At 36.7% G+C, this 18,989-nt stretch overlaps 1 protein-coding gene and 1 non-coding gene across 2 annotated transcripts; one reads left to right on the top strand and one right to left on the bottom strand.

The window, feature by feature from the left end:
* Positions 1-1,281: 1,281 nt before the first annotated feature.
* Positions 1,282-1,388, top strand: LOC133793163 (small nucleolar RNA R71). Its single transcript, XR_009874621.1, has one exon. It is a non-coding gene; the product is annotated as a small nucleolar RNA R71 (small nucleolar RNA).
* A 15,512-nt stretch (positions 1,389-16,900) lies between these two features.
* Positions 16,901-17,857, bottom strand: LOC133789445 (germin-like protein subfamily 1 member 17). The gene is made up of 2 exons (XM_062227294.1): positions 17,697-17,857; positions 16,901-17,605 (listed from the first exon to the last, which is right to left on the bottom strand). Exons 1-2 carry the CDS (start codon positions 17,818-17,820, stop codon positions 17,049-17,051), a joined length of 681 nt encoding a protein of 226 aa, XP_062083278.1. The 5' UTR covers positions 17,821-17,857; the 3' UTR covers positions 16,901-17,048.
* Between the last annotated feature and the right edge of the window lie 1,132 nt (positions 17,858-18,989).

Raw genomic sequence — 18,989 nt, 5'->3', positions numbered from 1 at the left:
TTCACCCTAGCACCTAAATCAAGTAAAGCTTTCTTAATAAAATGATCACCAATAATGCATGAAATTGTGGGACACCCAAGATCTTTATATTTAACAAGACTCTTATATTGAATAATGGAACTAGCTTGTTCAGTTAAAAATGCCTTTTTAGGAACATTAGTGTTTCTTTTAACAGTACAAAGATCCTTTAAAAATTTGGAGTAGGCAGGAATTTGTTTAATGGCATCTAAAAAAGGGATATTGATACTAACTTGTTTAAAAACTTCTAAGATGTCATTATATTGGTCGCCTTTTTTAATTGGAAGTAATCTTTGTGGCAATGGGGCTTTTGGAATTAAAGGATGGATTGGAATTTCTTTGTTTGATGAGTCATTGAGATTAGAACTAGAAGGCTGACTCTTTTCTTTTTCTTTTTCGTTTTCAACCTCGGGTATGTAATCGGGTTTGACAATGTTCTTTCCGGACCTAAGAGTTGAAATTGATTTGACTTCTCCATTATGACTAGACTTTCCTATCTCATATTGACCTTTTGGATTAGGGATAGGTTGACTAGGGAATGTTCCTTTTTCTCTATCAACTAAAGCAGTGGCAAGTTGCCCTACTTGTGTCTCGAGTTTGGTAATTGATTGAGATTGATTTTGTAGGATTTGTTGAGTGGATTGCATAAATTGTTGTAAAGTATCTTCTAAGGAAGGTTTTCTTTGTTGCGGATATGGTTGATTTTGTGGGGCATGAGCTTGGTTTTGTGTGTTGTATTGGTGCCCTTGATTCATTTGGGGTTGGTTTTGTCTCCATGAAAAGTTCGGATGGTTTCTCCAATTTGGATTGTAGGTGGATGAAAATGGGCTATCATTTGGTTTCCCATAAGCATGAAGTGCATTGGCCTCCTCAGAAAAGGCTTCTTGGTAGGAAGGACATGATTGGGCATTATGGCACGGACTAGAACATATAGAACAAACATCTTTTCTTGGTTGTATTGGAGAGTTTATAGTTTGGCTTATGGCTAAAGCTTCTACTTTTCTCGCTAATTTGTCTAAGGATGTTCTTAAGTCTACTTCTTCTTTTACTTCATACCTTCCTCCTCTTTTTGGTGAATTAGTTGACCTAGACCTAGGATCAAAATAATTCCATTGTTGTGAATTGACAGATAAATCTTCAAGGGCATCCCACGCCTCTTGTCCTTGAAATTTTAAAAATTTTCCAGTATGCATAGATTGAATCATTTGACGATTAGAGGGAGTCAAACCATCATAAAAATATTTTACAAGTCTCCATTTTTCAAAACCATGATGATGACATTTTAATAATAAATCTTTAAACTTTTCCCAACATTCATAAAACTCTTCATTATCTTTTTGAAAAAACTCGGAGATTTCTCTCCTTAGACTATCAGTTTTAGGTATAGGAAAAAATTTCAGTAAGAATTTATTATAAAGTTGATCCCATGTGGTTATAGACTCCGTGGGAAGGGAATTTAACCAAGCTTTTGATTTGTATTTTAATGAAAAAGGAAACAATCTTAGTTTGACCGACTCATCAGAAAAATTTTGAAATTTAAATGTTGAGCAAATTTCTAAGAAATCTTTGACATGCATGTAAGGATCCTCTCTATCTAACCCATAAAAAGATGGAAACAATTGAATGATTGCTGGTTTAAGCTCAAAATGAGTAGCAGAAGTTGTAGGTAAAAAAATGCATGAAGGAGCATTAGATGAAATAGGTGCAAAATATTCAAGCAAAGTTTTTTCAGGCACAGCATTTTCATCAACAATATTAGCAATAGGTTCCATGATGCTCAAATTTTTACTAACACTTTCAATTTCAAACAAAGATAAACGTCTTTTTACTAATTGTTTTTTAGAGTTACGTTCCCAATGATGCATACAATTTTCACAAACAAGGCAACAAGGATAATCTCAAACAAGCAATTTTCTGATGTGGAAGATCAGTTAAAACTGCAACCACAGAGCATACTTAGAATTTTTAGAGATTTCACAACAATATAATTTTTATGGTTTACTTGTCTCCAGGCCTATTTGATTCCACTTACTCGCGCACTACTAAAAACTCCCCGAGGTTAATTAGTAGAGGCGGATTGAGAATTTTGTTCAAATTTCCTTTAAGCAAAAATTTCTTATGGTGAAAGGACAAGATTTAGGTTTTTTTTTTTTTTTCAAGTATTTTTCACAATTATAGAATAATATGATAAAAGGTAAAGAAAAATAAGGCAAAATTAAATAAGACTAAAATTTAGACAATAGTAGGGAGGCATAGCATGCCATCAACCATAACAAAATTAAGAAAAAAGATAGGAGGCACAAGTGCCATCAACTCAAACATAAGATAGAGGACTAGGAGGCAAAATTGCCATCAACTAGCTAGGAGGCAAAATTGCCATCAACTAGTAATTTGCGGAAATTAAATAAAATAAAAATTACAACAAGATAAATAAAGAAAATTACAACAAATGTTAGGAGGCACAAGTGCCGTCAACTAACAAAGAAATACAAGAAATAAAAATTAAAATAAAATTATAACAAAATTAGGAGGCACAAGTGCCATCGACTATAAAAATTAAAAAGATAGAAAAATTAGGAGGCATAAGTGCCGTCACTAAAAAAAATGCAATAAATATAAATAAATAAGTTTTTTTTTTTATGGGTGGTAGAACCGTCCCAAATTTTCTTTTTATCTTTTTTCTTTTAGTTTTTATAGATATAAATTTTTTTTTTAGTTTTTTTTAAAGTGCAAAAATTAAAATAACTAGTAGAAGAATTCACTAACCTTGAGATAAATTTCGTTTCCTTTCTTGGAACTCCCCGGCAACGGCGCCAAAAACTTGATGAACCCAAAACGGGTATGTTTAAATATTTATAAATCGCAAGCGCACGAATCGTTCATAAAGAATAGTGATCGTGTAAGCAAGGATGTCGAACCCAAATGAGTTGTCTAAAATCGAAAAAAGAAAACTATTTTAAATCAAAAGTAATAAATTCTAACCTAGCTCCAAAGATTGATGAGTTTTAGTATTATGAACATAAAATAAAAGATTGAAAAATAAAGCTATTTAAGAGAATAAAAATAAAGCAATAATGAGTTGAAAATAAGTGTTAAAAGAAAAGATTATTAAGATACTAAAATCCACAAAGTGTAAGTTTAATAATATTTATTAGTATATTGATTCCCAAGTTTTAGTGATAGTTAAAATAATTCAAACTATCATTTTCCAAAAAGATTTATAATTTTAAGCACAAATTTCTTATAAAAAGATAGGATTTTTCTTCACTTTTCAAAATTATAATTTCAAAGCATTTAGTGTAAATCAATCTAATGAAATAACAAAAAATCAATGAACATTATTTATAAGGCAAAACATAATATTTTTGTTCTAAGCATGGATGTGTACAATTTAATGACACATCTTACACAAATAATATTATGTTTATGCACTAATGAAGAACAAAGTGTAAATATGTTCTAACAATCTAAAATACAAGATATTTAAGACGAAAGAAATATATGAAGAAGAAAAACCCATAAACTTTGTTGCATTACAAGGGAAATCAACATACACATAAATATTACCTAGTTACAAGTTGCTTCATCATGATCTTAATAATCTTATGAAAAAGATTAGAAGCACATAGCTAGAATAGAAATTACAAAATAAATGACATACATACTTGCAAAATGCTCTTGAAAAACCCAAAATGGAAGAGAGAATGGTAGAGAGAAAATGGGAGAAAAGAAGATAGTAACCAAAAATTAAGCACCCTAAAATGGTCTTCAAAACCCTTATTTATAGCCAAAATGAGATTATTAAAATAATCAATTTAAATTAAGTAAATTGATTAAATTAATAATAATAATATGGTAAATAGGGGTAAATTGTAGGAGTGATGATGATTTTGGGGTAAAAAGTGTGTAAGAAGATGGGTAAAAAATTGGCATTTTGGACATAGGGGACATTGTGGGCTCAAGATAAATGCAGGTGGCTGGTCTGGTGGAGGTGGCGCTGATGGGCTGGCTTGATTGGGCCCGACTGCTGAGAGGAGAAAAGCCCACGGTTTGGGCTGGGTGATTGGCATATGAAGGAGATGCTTGAAGGAAATGGGAGAAGTTGGTATTATATTTTAATATAATGTCTTGATTGATTAAATAAGTGTTACAAAAAGTGATTATTTAATCTAAGTGGGGGAATGTTATATTATTTTAATAATATAATGTTAGATTAAATAATGTGACATAATGTGATTTGTCACATCTTGTAACATATTATTGAGAGTCACGAAATTGGACACATGTGTGTGTCCAAATGTGACATATTTTGGAGTTACAAAATCAGTTACAAATTTGTAACTCCCAAATATTACCCAATAATGTGTATATTATATGTTACACATTTGAGATTGGATTTCATAAAGCCATATGAGAAATGGCTGATAGAGATATGATTTTAACTCCCATATTGTGTATGGAAGTTACAAAATCAAGTGGGAATAAATTGGAACGTTTTGGAAGAAACTGAAAAATTTGTTGCTGAAATTGACTGAGCGCCGCGGCACCTGGAACAAGCGCCGCGGCCCTAGTGGCTGAACTTGACTGAGCGCCGCGGCTCCTAGAACAAGCGCCGCGGCCCTAATGGTTGACAGCTTCTATAATTTCGGTTTTTTGTCCAACTTTGAACGATTCCAACAGCTAAGTAACTCCCAAATCTCTATTTTAATTCCATAAAACACCCAATTAATCATTGGTAACAGCCATGGGGGTTGGTGGAATTTGAAATTCAAAGGGTGTCTCTAAACTCTATAAATAGGAGCCTAATGCTCACTTGTAAGACACCATTTTTTTTTTCATCCACAAAGCACTTGGCTGAAAAATACACCAAAAGGCTTGATAATTCCAGAGAGCTATTTCCTAGAGAGATCCCTTAGTGCTTAGAGAATAGGGGGAAATAAGCTTTTGGACAAAGGTCTTGAACCTTGTTCAAGTTGGTGATCCCCACTACTCTACACTTTGGTTGTGTGAGAGTTTGTTTGTGTTTTTCATTCTTGTGTTCTTCTTATTTACTTGTATTGTTATAGTATTGAGTTTGTAATCTTCTTCTTCTACATATTTCTATTTACTTGTATTTTGAGCAATTGAGTTGTAATGGTTATTTAATCAATATTATCTTGTCCATTGTATTTTTTGCATAGAGTTGTAATTTTGGTTTTTCCACTTTTCCATTGAGCAATAAAAATAATATTCTCTAACAGTTGGGTCTTCGGCTGGGAGCATATGATGGCCGAATGTTGAGAGGGAAAAAAAGGACAGGTGGCGACTGGAGGATTAATTGCTGGAAGGGAAATGGCTGTGCTCGGTTGGAGAAACCTGCTGAGCCGTGGGGCTGTGCCAGACGCAAGGCTGGGAGAGGTAGCTTGGAAGGCACACGACTGGGTGCTGGGGCATTGGGCCTGGGCTGGAGAGGGAAGGCTGGCTTGGGCCTTTGCTCAAAAACATCAACTATTCTCTCTTTTCTTTCAAAGCTAACATTTTTTCTTCTCTTTTCAAGAGCACTAAAAATGCAACAATTTATCTACAAAATAAGTAAACATTAAATTAGAATCAAATATTTTCAATTGTAAAACAACTCATATTAAGTCCATCAAAATATTAATTAAAATTTAATTTACTTTGGCAATTAAGTTCAATAAAATCACATTTTTTTTTAAACTTATAATCTAACAACACAAATTTTAAATAATTAACTATAACAAATTATAATAAAATATCTATAAAAATATATAAAAATCTAGAAAACTACAATAAGACTAATAAATTAAAAATTACATAAAAACTTAATAAGTTAATTAAAAACTCAAGAACTAAGCAACAATTTGCATATAAAATATGGTAAAATAACTCTAATTTGTAGAGTTATTACACCAGGCGAATGGCCAGGTTGAAGCTGTAAACAAAACTCTCAAGAGTTCGCTAAAGAAAAAGTTGGAGGAAGTAAAAGGACGATGGCCCGAAGAATTGCCCCAAGTCCTATGGGGATATAGGACTACAGCTCGAACATCAACGGGACATACCCCGTTCTCTCTGGCATACGGTTGTGAAGCTATGTTGCCTATTGAGGTCGAGATTCCTACAATTCGAACCCACGCTTATGATCAAAGTTCAAACCACACTCAGCTCGAAGAAACATTAGACCTTATCGAGGAAAGAAGAAACGAAGCTTAGCTGAGGAAGGCTGCCTACCAACAGCGAGCTACCAGGTACTTCAATAAGAGGGTTCGGGATCGAAAGTTCGGCGTGGGATATTTGGTGCTACGGCGTGTATTTTTGGCAACACGAGATCCAGTAGCTGGCGTGCTCGGGCCAAATTGGGAAGGACCATACCAGATAGAATCAATCATCCGGCCCAGTGTCTACAAGTTAGCGAGATTGGATGGGAGCCTGGTACCGCGAGCGTGGAATGGCGAACACCTAAGACCTTACTATCAATAGTATAGGAAGGATGTTGCCTGTAACCATGCTTGTTTATCTGTACTGTTTTGTCTACTTTTGGATTTGATCAAATAAAGATTTATTTCGTTCAATATGTTATGTTTTTCTTTATTTTTGCAATCTCTCTTAATGTAATAACCTATGGTCACACTCATAGGATATTAAGGGGGCATCATTGGTATATATACCATCAGCTTGAAAAATAAAATAACATACACGAAATACATGCAAGCGTTTGGAGATAACAAAATGCGCCAGTTGGGATGGTTTGGATATAACCAAGCTGTCAAAAACATACAAGTGTTTGGATGTAACCAAATGCGCGAGCTAAGGTAACCAAATTATAAAAAAACATATAAGTGTATGGATTACAAACCAATCACGACCTTAACAGGTTTGGAACAAACCAGCTAAAACTAATCGACGATAAGTTGGAACATAAACCTACTTCGAGTTAAGTCGAGATCAAGGATGGAATGTCTTATAAAAAATAGTTTCGAACTCATAACCTCGGAGAGATAACCGAGGACGAGAAAAAGTAACTAAAAAAATGAGATATAACTAAACCGTTCGCATTACACACCATACAAGTACTTTCGAGTTCATGGTTAAAGTAATATCCGACCTTGACGAATAATGAGATCAGAAGCGGATAATTCGAGCAAACTGTGCATGAATGCATTGAACCTCGAGCCTAAATCCAAACTATGTTTGTGCGAATAAACAAACACACGCGATTCTTTAATATAAAATTTGCAAAATATTTCAAACCAAGAAATGTAAAGCATATGTATTAAAAGAAAAGAAAAAGAAATTGTAGCAGCCCTACGGGCATAAATTAAAGCAGTTACAAAAATAAAGGGACGCAGCCCCGAGGTGAGTTTCAGGAAGGAGCGGTTTCCTTGGCCTTCTCAGCACCAGCGGCATTAGACCCCTCAGAACGAATAGCATGACTATCCTTCTGAGCAGCCTCGTCCGCCTCAAGTCGAGCAGTCCACTTATCTACGAGCTTCGCCTCAAAAGGACCTAGGAAGCTGGTATCGAGGTCAACATTGTTAGCCCAGATTTTGTACATGGCTTGATCGACCGCTTTGTCTTTCTTCTCTTTGAAATCGTTAAGGAGGCAGACCTTTTCATTTTCAATTATCTCGAAAGTGGCAGCTTTCTCCTCCTCGAGCTTGGCGTTAGCTTTCTCCAGCTCCACAAGACGAGCCTTCACCTTTTCAAGCTCTGTCTTCGAGTCCTTGAGTTCATCAACCATTTTAAGCTGGAGATCCCTTGACTCCTGGGCCAGAGACATGCTCGTATGCACCTCATTGGTCAGCTTATAATTAAGCTGTGCTGAGATGACGAGGGCCTGAAACACAAAGAGATTGAATTACAACATAAGCCAAGACCTAAGCAATTAAAGGTAAGTTATGAAAACTACTACGGTAGTAAGTTCAATACTCTTATCATAAAGAGTATTGCAGTCTCGGGCCTTATTCACAAACTCCCAGTGATCAGCGTCGAATCCTTAAAGACTCTGACCCACCCGAGAAAGGACATCTAAACCAATTACGGCTCCATGGGCCCCAGCGGTACTATCAAGCACGAACTCATCAACATGAGGTCGCGCCGACGGTAGGAGTGACTTGGAGATTGAGGGTTTCTTCGGAGGTTGGCCGAGTGTTGGAAGAGTTGTGGCTGAAGGAAGCGTGGCAAGCGCAGTCGAGACAGACCCATCGACCTGGGCATTCGGGCCCTCGGCTGTGCTCGCAGCAGTTGGAGCCGGAGGGGTCTTCTTAGTGCGCTTTGGAATTTTAGAGGGTCGGTCTAACCTCCGCGAGCCTCTTGGGCGCTTACTTTTTTGAGCTCCCTCACCACTGAAGAGCACGGCGTCGAGGTTGGAGTCCATAGCACCTGCACAGTTGCAATCAAGGTTTAGCATGGTGCTAACAAACTTAGAAGATATATAAAAAAAAACAAGTGGAGAAAAACCTAACTAGAACTCTCCTTCGAGCTTGAGCTCGGAGACCATGAAATTCCCCCATCTTCAGAAGAGGCGGGGGGAGTACCTTCCCTATATGTGGACGTCAACCTCGAAAGATCCCTATAGTCATTGGTCCCGTATTGGACGGCTATTCTGTTCCATACCTCGTTCAGGCTATACATAGTATCGTATTGCCTGAGCTAGCTATCGAACCTATGAACTCGTTTATCTACCCAAGTCCACACATAAAAGTGGTTCCTATCGTCTTCGCACAGAACTAGCCTATTGGGTTTGTGCTTTAACAAGGTGGGGGACCACATTTTCGAGCTTAGGATGACTGTACCTTGATCATCCGAGCCCGAGCTCGAGGCTTCATCGTTGGCCTCGTTCCCTGATTGCGGGCTCCTTCGACGAACTGGCGGCAGGGGCCTCACCTCTCTCCTCGGGGGGAGGATGCCTGTTGGCAAGGGCACGAGCTCCCAAAGGTCGTATTTTTTGTTGGACCAGTTCGAGGTGGACTGGCCATCTCCCAAAAGCCCGCAGGCTCGAAGTTTACCTTCATCCAAAAGGTATGAGAGCGATCTCCTGCCATAAGGGAGTTGGAGTAGGGTCTCCCTACGCTCCTTCATCTCGTCAGAAGGAGTGGGACGAAGATAGTTGGCTGGAAAATAAAATACATTTCAACTAAGTACAAGCCTATAGACAAAAGTTCGAGCACAGAGATAAAGGAGGTGGGGTACTTACGGATCCGTCTGAACGAATAGCATCGTGACGGAGACAGGCCATCCGTCCAGAAGAAGGCCTTCTTAAAATCAGGAGGATGATTGGGAAGATCCTCAAACATCTTTTTCTCCTTCGGGTTGCTCAAAAGGTAATAGAAGCCATCTCCTCCCCGAGCTCGGGAGGGATTGCTTTTCAAACAGAAAAGATACAGGATCTCTTCTGGCGTCGGTCCTTCCCACTTCAGCTCGTGGTATATCGACTTCAGGGCAGACAGAACCCTGTAGGAATTAGTGTTGAGCTGGAATGGAGCCAACCCAACGAAGTCCGTGAAGTCCTTGAAAAAAGACTTCAAAGGCAGTATCGCCCCTGCCTTCATATGCTCCTGGCTCCAAGCCGCATATCTCAGCTTGTTGTCAGGATTTCCATCTCCAGGGGTGTAGCAGCTTCGCTCGCTGGAAGTAGGGGCTCGAAACCTTAAGGAGCCTGACAGTCTGATACCGTGAAAGGCCAAGATATCGTTTATCTGACCTAGCGAGGTAACTGAGCTCCAATAGTGCTCAGCCTCGAAAAACTCCCTCCTCGGCTGCGAGGTAGAGGGCTCCCCCATCAGTGAGAATTGAAGCTCTCCCGGGTTGTATGCGATTGTCACTTTTAACCTAGGATCAAGGGGGATCGGTCTGGGCCCTAAACCAGATTCCGGATAAAGAGCCTCTCGAAGGATTCTTCTATTCTTTTCTATGACCTCGAAAATATGGCAGCGATAATGAGCTCGGGTTTCTTCCTGTTCGCACGCGAGATCGTATTCACGAATCAGACGTTGGTTCTGAGCAAACAACGATTCTGGGCTCGGAGTTTTTGGTGAATACGGGATGGCAAGCTGCGACCGCCACCGTCTTTCCAGATTCTGTGACATCTAGCGAGAAAGAAAAAATGGTGAGGGCCATGCATGCAAGGAGTCAAGAATAACGAGCTTGGTGAAACAAGCTCGGAAAGTGCTTGGGTACGAGACGAGCTCGATCCTGGAAACCCGATTAAGGGTCAGAATGTGTATTCTACGAAAAAAAGGAGGGAAATGGATCTAAATCTTTGAGAATCCTGAAATATCAGGGAAAATAGGTGGCGGTTGTTCAAAAATGGTATTCTTGGGTATCGTGCATTCTTTAAAAACCAAGATTTGGTAACCAATATCTTGGTGTACAAGATACGTCCTTTAAATTTTGAAAACCCAGAAAAAAGAAGCCATTTTTGGGTTTCTTCTACATACAAACTGGATTTAGGACCAGTAACGAGAAAACCTAAACCTGAATACCTATTGGTCAAAGTGTCCTAGTTTATCAAACTACAAAGTGAACCAGTGCACTCCTAGAAACTAAAAGAACAGCAAAGCCAGAAACTGATAAAGAAAATATATATACATCAGATACTTACGCAATGAAGACGGCGGTTGCAGAGAAATCGTTGATTGAAGAAGAGGCTGCAAGTATAGTCCTACGGTCTCGAGCAAGATGGCAGTCTTTTGCCTCTTTGGTTGGGAAAACATGCAAAAGCGAGAGTTTTCTGGGATAGCCTCTGGTTTTTCCTTTCTCTTTTCCTTTTTCCCTCTGATGAGCGTAAAAGTAAAATGAGGAAGATGGCTAAGGCCTTATATATAGACAATCAGAGGAGGAAAAAATGGATTAATCCAAGCCATTGATCAGGATTCTTATCAAATCTGACGGTCAGGGACAAATGACAAGATGGCGAACGATCGTGGGCAGGTTTCCAAGGTACTCGAGTACCTTGGGTGAGCAATACCCAATTGGCATGTGTCCATATCCGAACATGTGTGAAGGTCCAGTTCCCGAAAAAAAAAAAAAAGTAGTTCAAAAGTTTCCTTCTAATAGGATTCGAACAAATACTTTTGAGGGGGCAAAATGTTACACCCAGATTTCGAGCCTTGAGAATTGTGATCTCGAAAGCTGGATTTGTCAGTTGTGAGCTCGCAAAATCTAGAATACGTGTCCGCAACCTAGGCGTCGAACCTACAAAGCAGATGGTAACATCGAAATGGCGGTCTTGAAGTCTTGCAAGCTCGAAAGAGCAGAATATCGGGATACGTCCATTGTCGCGTGACCTCGGATCAAGTGGCCCGAGCTCGCATGAGTGTGAGCTCGGTGCTTCATTCTAAGTTGATTTTGAGAAAATAATACAACTCGAAAGTCACTCAGAGACCTGGGATGGTGCGACGCTGACAATTTTGATTGCTGATTTCAGACATCTTAGTGAGTCACTTGGAGAGACACAGTCTACATTTATTGTTGTAACTTTCCTATAATAAAGGGATATTTATTATTCAGTTATACGCCCCCTAGTCTTCAGGGGACGTTTCCTTGTATATAGGAGTTACAGGCTTTTAAAGCTATTAAATTTATTAATGTAAAAGATAACTTTCCAGAGACGTGTGGGAAAGTATCATGAGACTTCCTCTATAAATAGAGAAGTCATGTACCTTTATAGAGGACAAAAATTTTGTGATCTTGAGAGAAACTCTGGAGAATTCATCCTTGAAGAATTTCCAAAAATTTCCTAAGTTCTAATAACAAAGACTCGTGGACTAGGCAGAGTTAACTGCTGAACCACGTAAAAAATCCTACTTGTTTTATTGTATTTTTGTAATGACCCACTAATCTAGACTATTTGGACCATTAACGAAACTATACATAAAACTTACATTTTTGCGGAAATACCATAATTTTATTGAGTAACTTGTAAAATAAGAGTTACTTACAAATAAATACTAAGAAGGATATGGGATCCCATTGTCTTTAAAAACAAAACATGATTTAAAATGAAAGACATTACATAAATGGTGCGGAAAATACATGTAAAAAGACATAAAACAGAAACTACATCCTCGAATCGAATAACGCTCGGCCTCTTGACTCCATTCACCATCGATACACATCCTCTAAGCGTCACGAATCTTACCGCCTCTAAAGCTTATTTTCCTGCACATAAAACAGAAAGGAATGAGCTTAATGCCCAGCAAGAAAAAATCTAACACATAGTCATACACATAAATTTCATAAGAAACATAAAGACTTAACATAATACATATAACATACACTTATTATAATGGCCATTATTACTTGGGGTCCCATAGACTAAACAAGCATATGCCCATGGGATTAGTGGGGTCCTACTAGCTAAGTAGGTCATATGCCCATAACCCATTTGGGGTCTTGTTAGTCATATGGGTCATATGCCCAAGCCTACAAACATACATGCATACATATCATAACACATTTAACAACATAAAACATAAGATAACATAAGCATATAACATATAGATTCTAGCCTATTTTCCTTACCAAAGTTATCGGGATATGTGGACTGAGTTGGGACTTTTTGGAACACTCCTAAAACCATAATGAACAAGAGTGAGTTGAAAGAAGGAAAGAGATGAAAAGACTAAACCATTTGAGAAACATGCTTACCGAAACTTATGTACTCAAGAACTTAGATTCCCTAGCCAAAATGAAGATTAAGGTTAGAGATTGAGTAGAAGACTATGAGAAAGAAAATAACATAATACAGAAACGAACTAGAGTTTTGGTTACCTCAAAGACTTGAAAAACCAATCTACACCTCAACCGAAATACTATAGAACCTCACTTCCCAAAGTGTTTGATAAGCTTATGATGTTTAAGCTTATGATTTTCCCCAAACCAGGTGTTTACACTCTCACACTCACTTAACACTAGCAGCTTCAGAACTTAGAGCAAAAGGTGAGTAATGGCTGGGTACTAGGTCCTATATATAGAGTTTGGAGATGAAAGGATCTTGATTTTACTTGAATAAAAATAATAGCTTTTTAAGTGAAAATCATTTGAATAATCGTTCAGCAGAGGCTGAAGACTCGTTCAAAAGATGCTGGACTTATGGAGGAGTTTGAATGGCTGAAAGGAAAAGAATTCAAAAGTATTTGAATTCATGCTGGAGGAGGCGATATATCGCCCCCTGTAGGTGATATATCGCCTGGGCCAGTATGCCCGAGGCGACCGTGCATCGTCTCGTGTTTTCCGTATCTACGTGCTGCGATATATCGCCCCCCATAGCTGCGATATATCGGCACACGCTGAATATTTAAACACGAAATTATACATTTTTAGCTAAGTTTGAATGGAGTAAACAGCCTTGACTAAGCCTTCAACGTATTCAAAGCTGCTGACTGACCCTATATCATTCAAACTTTACCCTTGTTTAATTTAATCCTCAAAAATACTTAATCCTTAATTACCATTCATAACATGTGCTTAAAATCCTATTGGTTGATGTCTAAACCTTATAATATAATAAATATAATCCTTAATATCAGTCACATTAATCAAACCTTAGGTTATATTTAATATTCTTAAACTATAGATTAAACTTAGAAAATCTATAAGTACTACTATGAGTGTCCAAATAATTCCCGGTCTGAACCGCAAATCCACAGTAACAAAGATAATACTATACATACTATAATACTACTAAACAATTAGCTAAGTAAAGTTCTTGGACTCTACAATTTTCTAGCCATAAATATTTACTGTTTACGTGCTCTACATTTCAAGTTGACGAAAAACGGCGTCAACAATTCCATATCCATCTACTATGTCCCCAGCCATCTACATTAATGAGTTCCCAAAACAAAAGTTTCTAGCCTGATCATTTTGGCAGACCCTAACAAGTGAATCAAAGAACTCATATAACATAAACAGGAGTTCATAGTAACTTTAGGATTAAGATCTATTTGTATATGATCATCAGTTGATATATTTAATTAATACTTCAAAACGGTATTTAACTAAGTACTAATAAACATATCTGGTCCAGTTCTATATATTCTCTAATATATAAAGTACCTCCACTAAAGTACCCTACTACACTAGTGATCCAGATCTAGATCACATGTATTCATAATACTAGTGGACCGTACTTGCAGTAATTATTCTAAAGATTCCATAACTTTATTTTACTGCGAACTATTCAAGTTCATTTATCTCAAACACAATCCTCTCGTACCAATACGTGTTTGAGATCACATATATGAACTTATGAATTTTTCTGATATTTACATAATATTATCACAGAATAATATAGTCCATAAAATATATGGATAACAAATTCAATTTATTATTATTTATTTCTTAAAACAATGTCTACATCATATGCTTTCAGGGCACAATTCCCAACAATCTCCCACTTGCCCTAAAGCAAATGAGGCATCTTTGTAACGCCCCACGTCACTATGGCTGCTTTTTGGAATGACGATTGGTCTTACAAACCAGCACGAGTCTTTCCATCGTGCTTTGTCCTCACTCGCACGCTTCCTGGGAAAACTTCCCAGGAGGTCACCCATCTTGAGATTGCTCCACGCTTAACTTTGGAGTTCTCAAGCGATGGGCTACCGAAAAGAAGATGCATCTTGTTGATATAGGTAGTACCTATCAATCCATTTAAGCCCTCTTCAACTGTGTAGTCCCATACCTACACAGTCTTAGAATCATCACAATTGACCTTCCCCAGGCGGTGTGGGATTGCACAACTTTACCTGGTCTTTCCCCTTACAGATCACGGGATTCTGACTGTCACAATATCTCTCATTCCCATGTTTCTTACATGTTCCTTAAAAAAAATTATGGATAAAGTCTTTGTGAAAGGATCTGTAAGATTATGCTCCGAAGCTATCTTCATAACTGCAACATCTCCTCGATGAACTATCTCTCTAAGCAAGTGATACTTCTTCTCGATGGGCTTTCCCCTCTTGTGACTCCGTGGTTCCTTTGAGTTAGCTACTACCCCACTGTAATCACAATATAGGACTAGTGGCTTATCCACATCTGGCACTACTTCCAGATCGGAATAGAACTTTTTGAGCCAGACAACCTTCTTAGTTGCTTCACAAGCTGCTATATACTCGACTTCCAAGGTGAAGTCTGCAATGCTGATTTGTTTAATACTTTGCCAGAATACTGCTCCTCCTCCAAGAGTAAACACTGATCCAGAAATCGATTTCTGACTATCTCTGTCTGATTGAAAACCAGAATCAGTGTAACCAGTGGGGTTCAGGTCTCCACCTGAATATACAAGCATATAATCTCTAGTATTTCTAAGATACTTGAGAATATTCTTCACTGCAATCCAATGACTCAATCCAGGATTGGATTGATAACGACTGACTATCCCTACTGCATAACAAATGTCAGGTCTTGTACACAACATGGTGTACATTAGACTGTCTACCACTGAGGCATAGGGACACTGTCTCATATCTTCCTCTTACTGAGGTGTTTTAGGACACTGCTCCTTGGAAAGGAATACTCCAAAACGGGTTGGCATATCACCCTTTTTGGATGTAATGACCCGACTATTTCTAAGACTTCGGACCATTAAAAACTGCTAAGACATAACTACTATTTTGAAATACATTCATATGAAATAACATAAATTTATTTAAAACCCAAAATATTGTACGAAATACAAAATATTGTATGAAATATAAAATATTGTATGGGATCCCATTTTTATAAACACACAAACATAAACTTTAATTGTTTAAATACCAAATGCAAAAATACATCAAAACATAATTTAAAAGACTTTTGGTACATAATTTAAAAGACTTTTAATATTAATTGAAAATTTTCTTTAATTTAATTTATAAAAATATTAAAACATTTTAAAAAATTCAATGAAAATAATTTTTTTTCACCAATTTTTTTTGTATTTCAAAATAAATAAAAATAGCATTTACGGATCTCTAAATGATACAATTTAAAAAAGTTGGGAACTACAAAATCAACTTTTGGTACCTAAGTGTTACAAAATATAAAAAATGGTAACTGCAACTAAAAAAACTATTTTAGGTCCAATTCTTTTATTGCATCATTGCCAATAATATATTGTTGTTTTTAAATTTTTCATAATACTTAAATTATCCCTTCCATGGTAGAGAATTTAGTTACTCAAATATGAAATATATTATGGTTGAATGTTAAATTTTCCAAATATAAAGTCCATGCATGAAAATACTTACATTGTTCGTCTCTTTTAGGCGTGGTTAGTTATGAGAGAAAATTATATAAGTAACTTTCAATTTTCTTGAAAGAATTTATGATCGTTGACTATCAGACACAAAGTAAAAGAATATTACGTTTAACTGTTTTTATCTTATATCTTTTTGTTATGTTTGAAATATTATATTATATTTATTTGTTGTCTACATGATATTGTTCTTTTTGTAGTGTTATCATTAGAAATATTAATATAAAATGAGGATTCGGTAGGAAAAGATTAAATGACCCATCTATACAGAATATCCCAAACAAACAAATTTGAATGTATAGATTTAATTAATAGCAGTAGACCTCAAAAAGCAAGAAAATTAGATTGTGAACAGAAAATTCTAACTAATTTAAAAAACTCTCCCGGCAAATATTTTCCAAAGCCTTATATATGGTGTACTTTTTTTTTTTATATATAATAAATGTCAACTTTGACTAATCTATTTAGATGAAAATTATGGCTGTGGCATGTAGCCTGCACCTTTTTCCAAGAGGAGTACTAGTGTTTCAATATGAGCCATAGGCTACATTGATATAACATATCAATGTAACTTAAATGGGGCAAAATGATTGATCTACTTATTCGTTAAATCTGTGTGTATATATAAGGAGAATATTTTATTAGAACCAGACAAGAATGAGAGATTACATGGATTTTTAGTAAGATCAGTGAGGTACAATCATGACCATACTATTTTATTGCATAACACAAAACAAATAAAGTATAGAAAATATTATTTAGCTCATAGCTTCTCTTCTCATTGGCATGTTTAGTTGTCGTTATCATACCAAAACTGCTTTTGAAGTTTGTCAATCACATTCTTGTCAACTTGGAAAGCCTTGGCAAGGACATCAGGGTTAATGGCAGGATTTGATCCAAACACCGAGTTTGCAATGGTAATGGTTCCTGCGTTTTGGCTGCTCAGACCAGCAAAGGCAACTGCTGGAGCATGTTCTGGATTGAACTGAAAGTGAATCATACCTATTGGGAACACAAATACATCTCCCTCTTTCAAAACCTTGGTAAATAGCCGGTTTCCGTCTTGGTTCGATGACACAAAGCCCACGTAGAGAGTTCCCTTGGCAACAACTAGGATCTCAGAGCCACGAGGATGAGTGTGAGGTGGGTTCTGGCCATATGGTGCATAGTCAATGCGAACCAATGTTATTCCAAGAGTGTTGAGTCCTGGGATCTTGTCCACATTCAGTTGTGTCACATTAGATCCAACTGGGTTGTGTGTGTCTCTTGGAACGTTGAGCCCAGAAAAGAAGAAATCCTCAGCCTTGGCAAGCTTGGGATCCTTGCAGAATTTCCCATTCACAAACACTGCTTGACAAGAAAAAATTGTTAGCATTGGGTCACTCATGAGTAAGAAAAACGCTATAAATTGTTTGCAATGAAAGAAATGTAAACGTACAAGCTTTGTGGGGCTCATCTACTGCCACACAGAAGTCTTGGAGAGGGCTTGGGTCAGAGGCAGAGGCTATGGAGGCTGCTAAAGCCAAGGCAGCAAGTGCAAGAAAAAAATGAACACCTTTCATGCTTGACAATTATGCTATAAAAATCTCTTCAAGTTCTATTTTCTGTTACTTGAGTGAGGTTTGATAAATATGGAATCGAACACTCCTATTTATAGATGGAAGTTCCTGAACTAGTCTTTATTACTTCAGGTAAGAGATAAGAGACTATGGTTTTCTTTTTCTCCATAGAAGACTTGGTATAAATTTGGTTAGTGACTATGTTGTCATTAACATCGTTGATAGACTTGACCATAAATTGCTTATACACATTAATTATTTAAGTTAAACAAAGTTTTTCTTCCAGAAGGAAACTTACAACATTGAACTGGTCATTTTAATCTTTGAATCAGTCCACTTTGAGGTTTCTTCACCCACTCCTGTAACTTAATTTTTTATTTTGTTTACCTCTTCAAGCAAATATGTTATTTTGTTAGGTTTTATTTACTTCAATTTCACTCCAGATTTCTATGCTTATATGAACCAAGGGAAATTTTCTACTAAATCCATTTCATTTTCTATAATTAAGGCTTGGTCTCTGATGTGAACATGCAAACATCTGAAATAGAAAACCGCTCTTATTGCAACTCCATAGAAAAAAAAGGACAGCAGAACAGTGATACCATACCAAACCATACCATGTCTTATTTTATTTTATTTTCTTCTGTAAAATGATTTGGACGTGCTTACGATTTCAAAACACTGAAAGGCCAGGGCACAAACCAAGTCCTTAATTAATTGATTAGTTGTTATTCCACTTGGTTTCATTTGTCACTGTTCTTAGAGTATTGCATAGTTAGTGCATAACTTTTTTTTATCTTTTTCTAAATCTTGGATTAATTATTTGATTTTTACTTCTTAAATATTTTCGCGTTGCAAATATGCAGTTTGAAGATTCTAGTTATTAGAAAAACCCCATTTTGTTACTTTCATCTAAAAAATACTTTGATGAATTATTTTTTTTTCCCGAATTTATGTTAATATTTGTACCGAGTTATAGTTTTTTTTTATCGACAGAACATAACATAACACACATAAAATGTGATCTCAACACCTGAAATTTTTTAGGGAAGACATTTGCAACGCGAAAAATTTGAGGAGACAAAAGCGAGAAGAGTCAATTGTTAGAATTAATATGAAAGTGGGCATATGAACAATTCTATATACATGTAGGCGGAATTAATATATAGAAT

This window comes from Humulus lupulus, chromosome 7, assembly GCF_963169125.1.
Source record: "Humulus lupulus chromosome 7, drHumLupu1.1, whole genome shotgun sequence".
NCBI classification, from domain to species: Eukaryota; Viridiplantae; Streptophyta; class Magnoliopsida; order Rosales; family Cannabaceae; genus Humulus; species Humulus lupulus.
The sequence above is the reverse complement of the archived record's forward strand: the minus strand, read 5'-3'. Positions and strand labels throughout refer to the sequence as shown.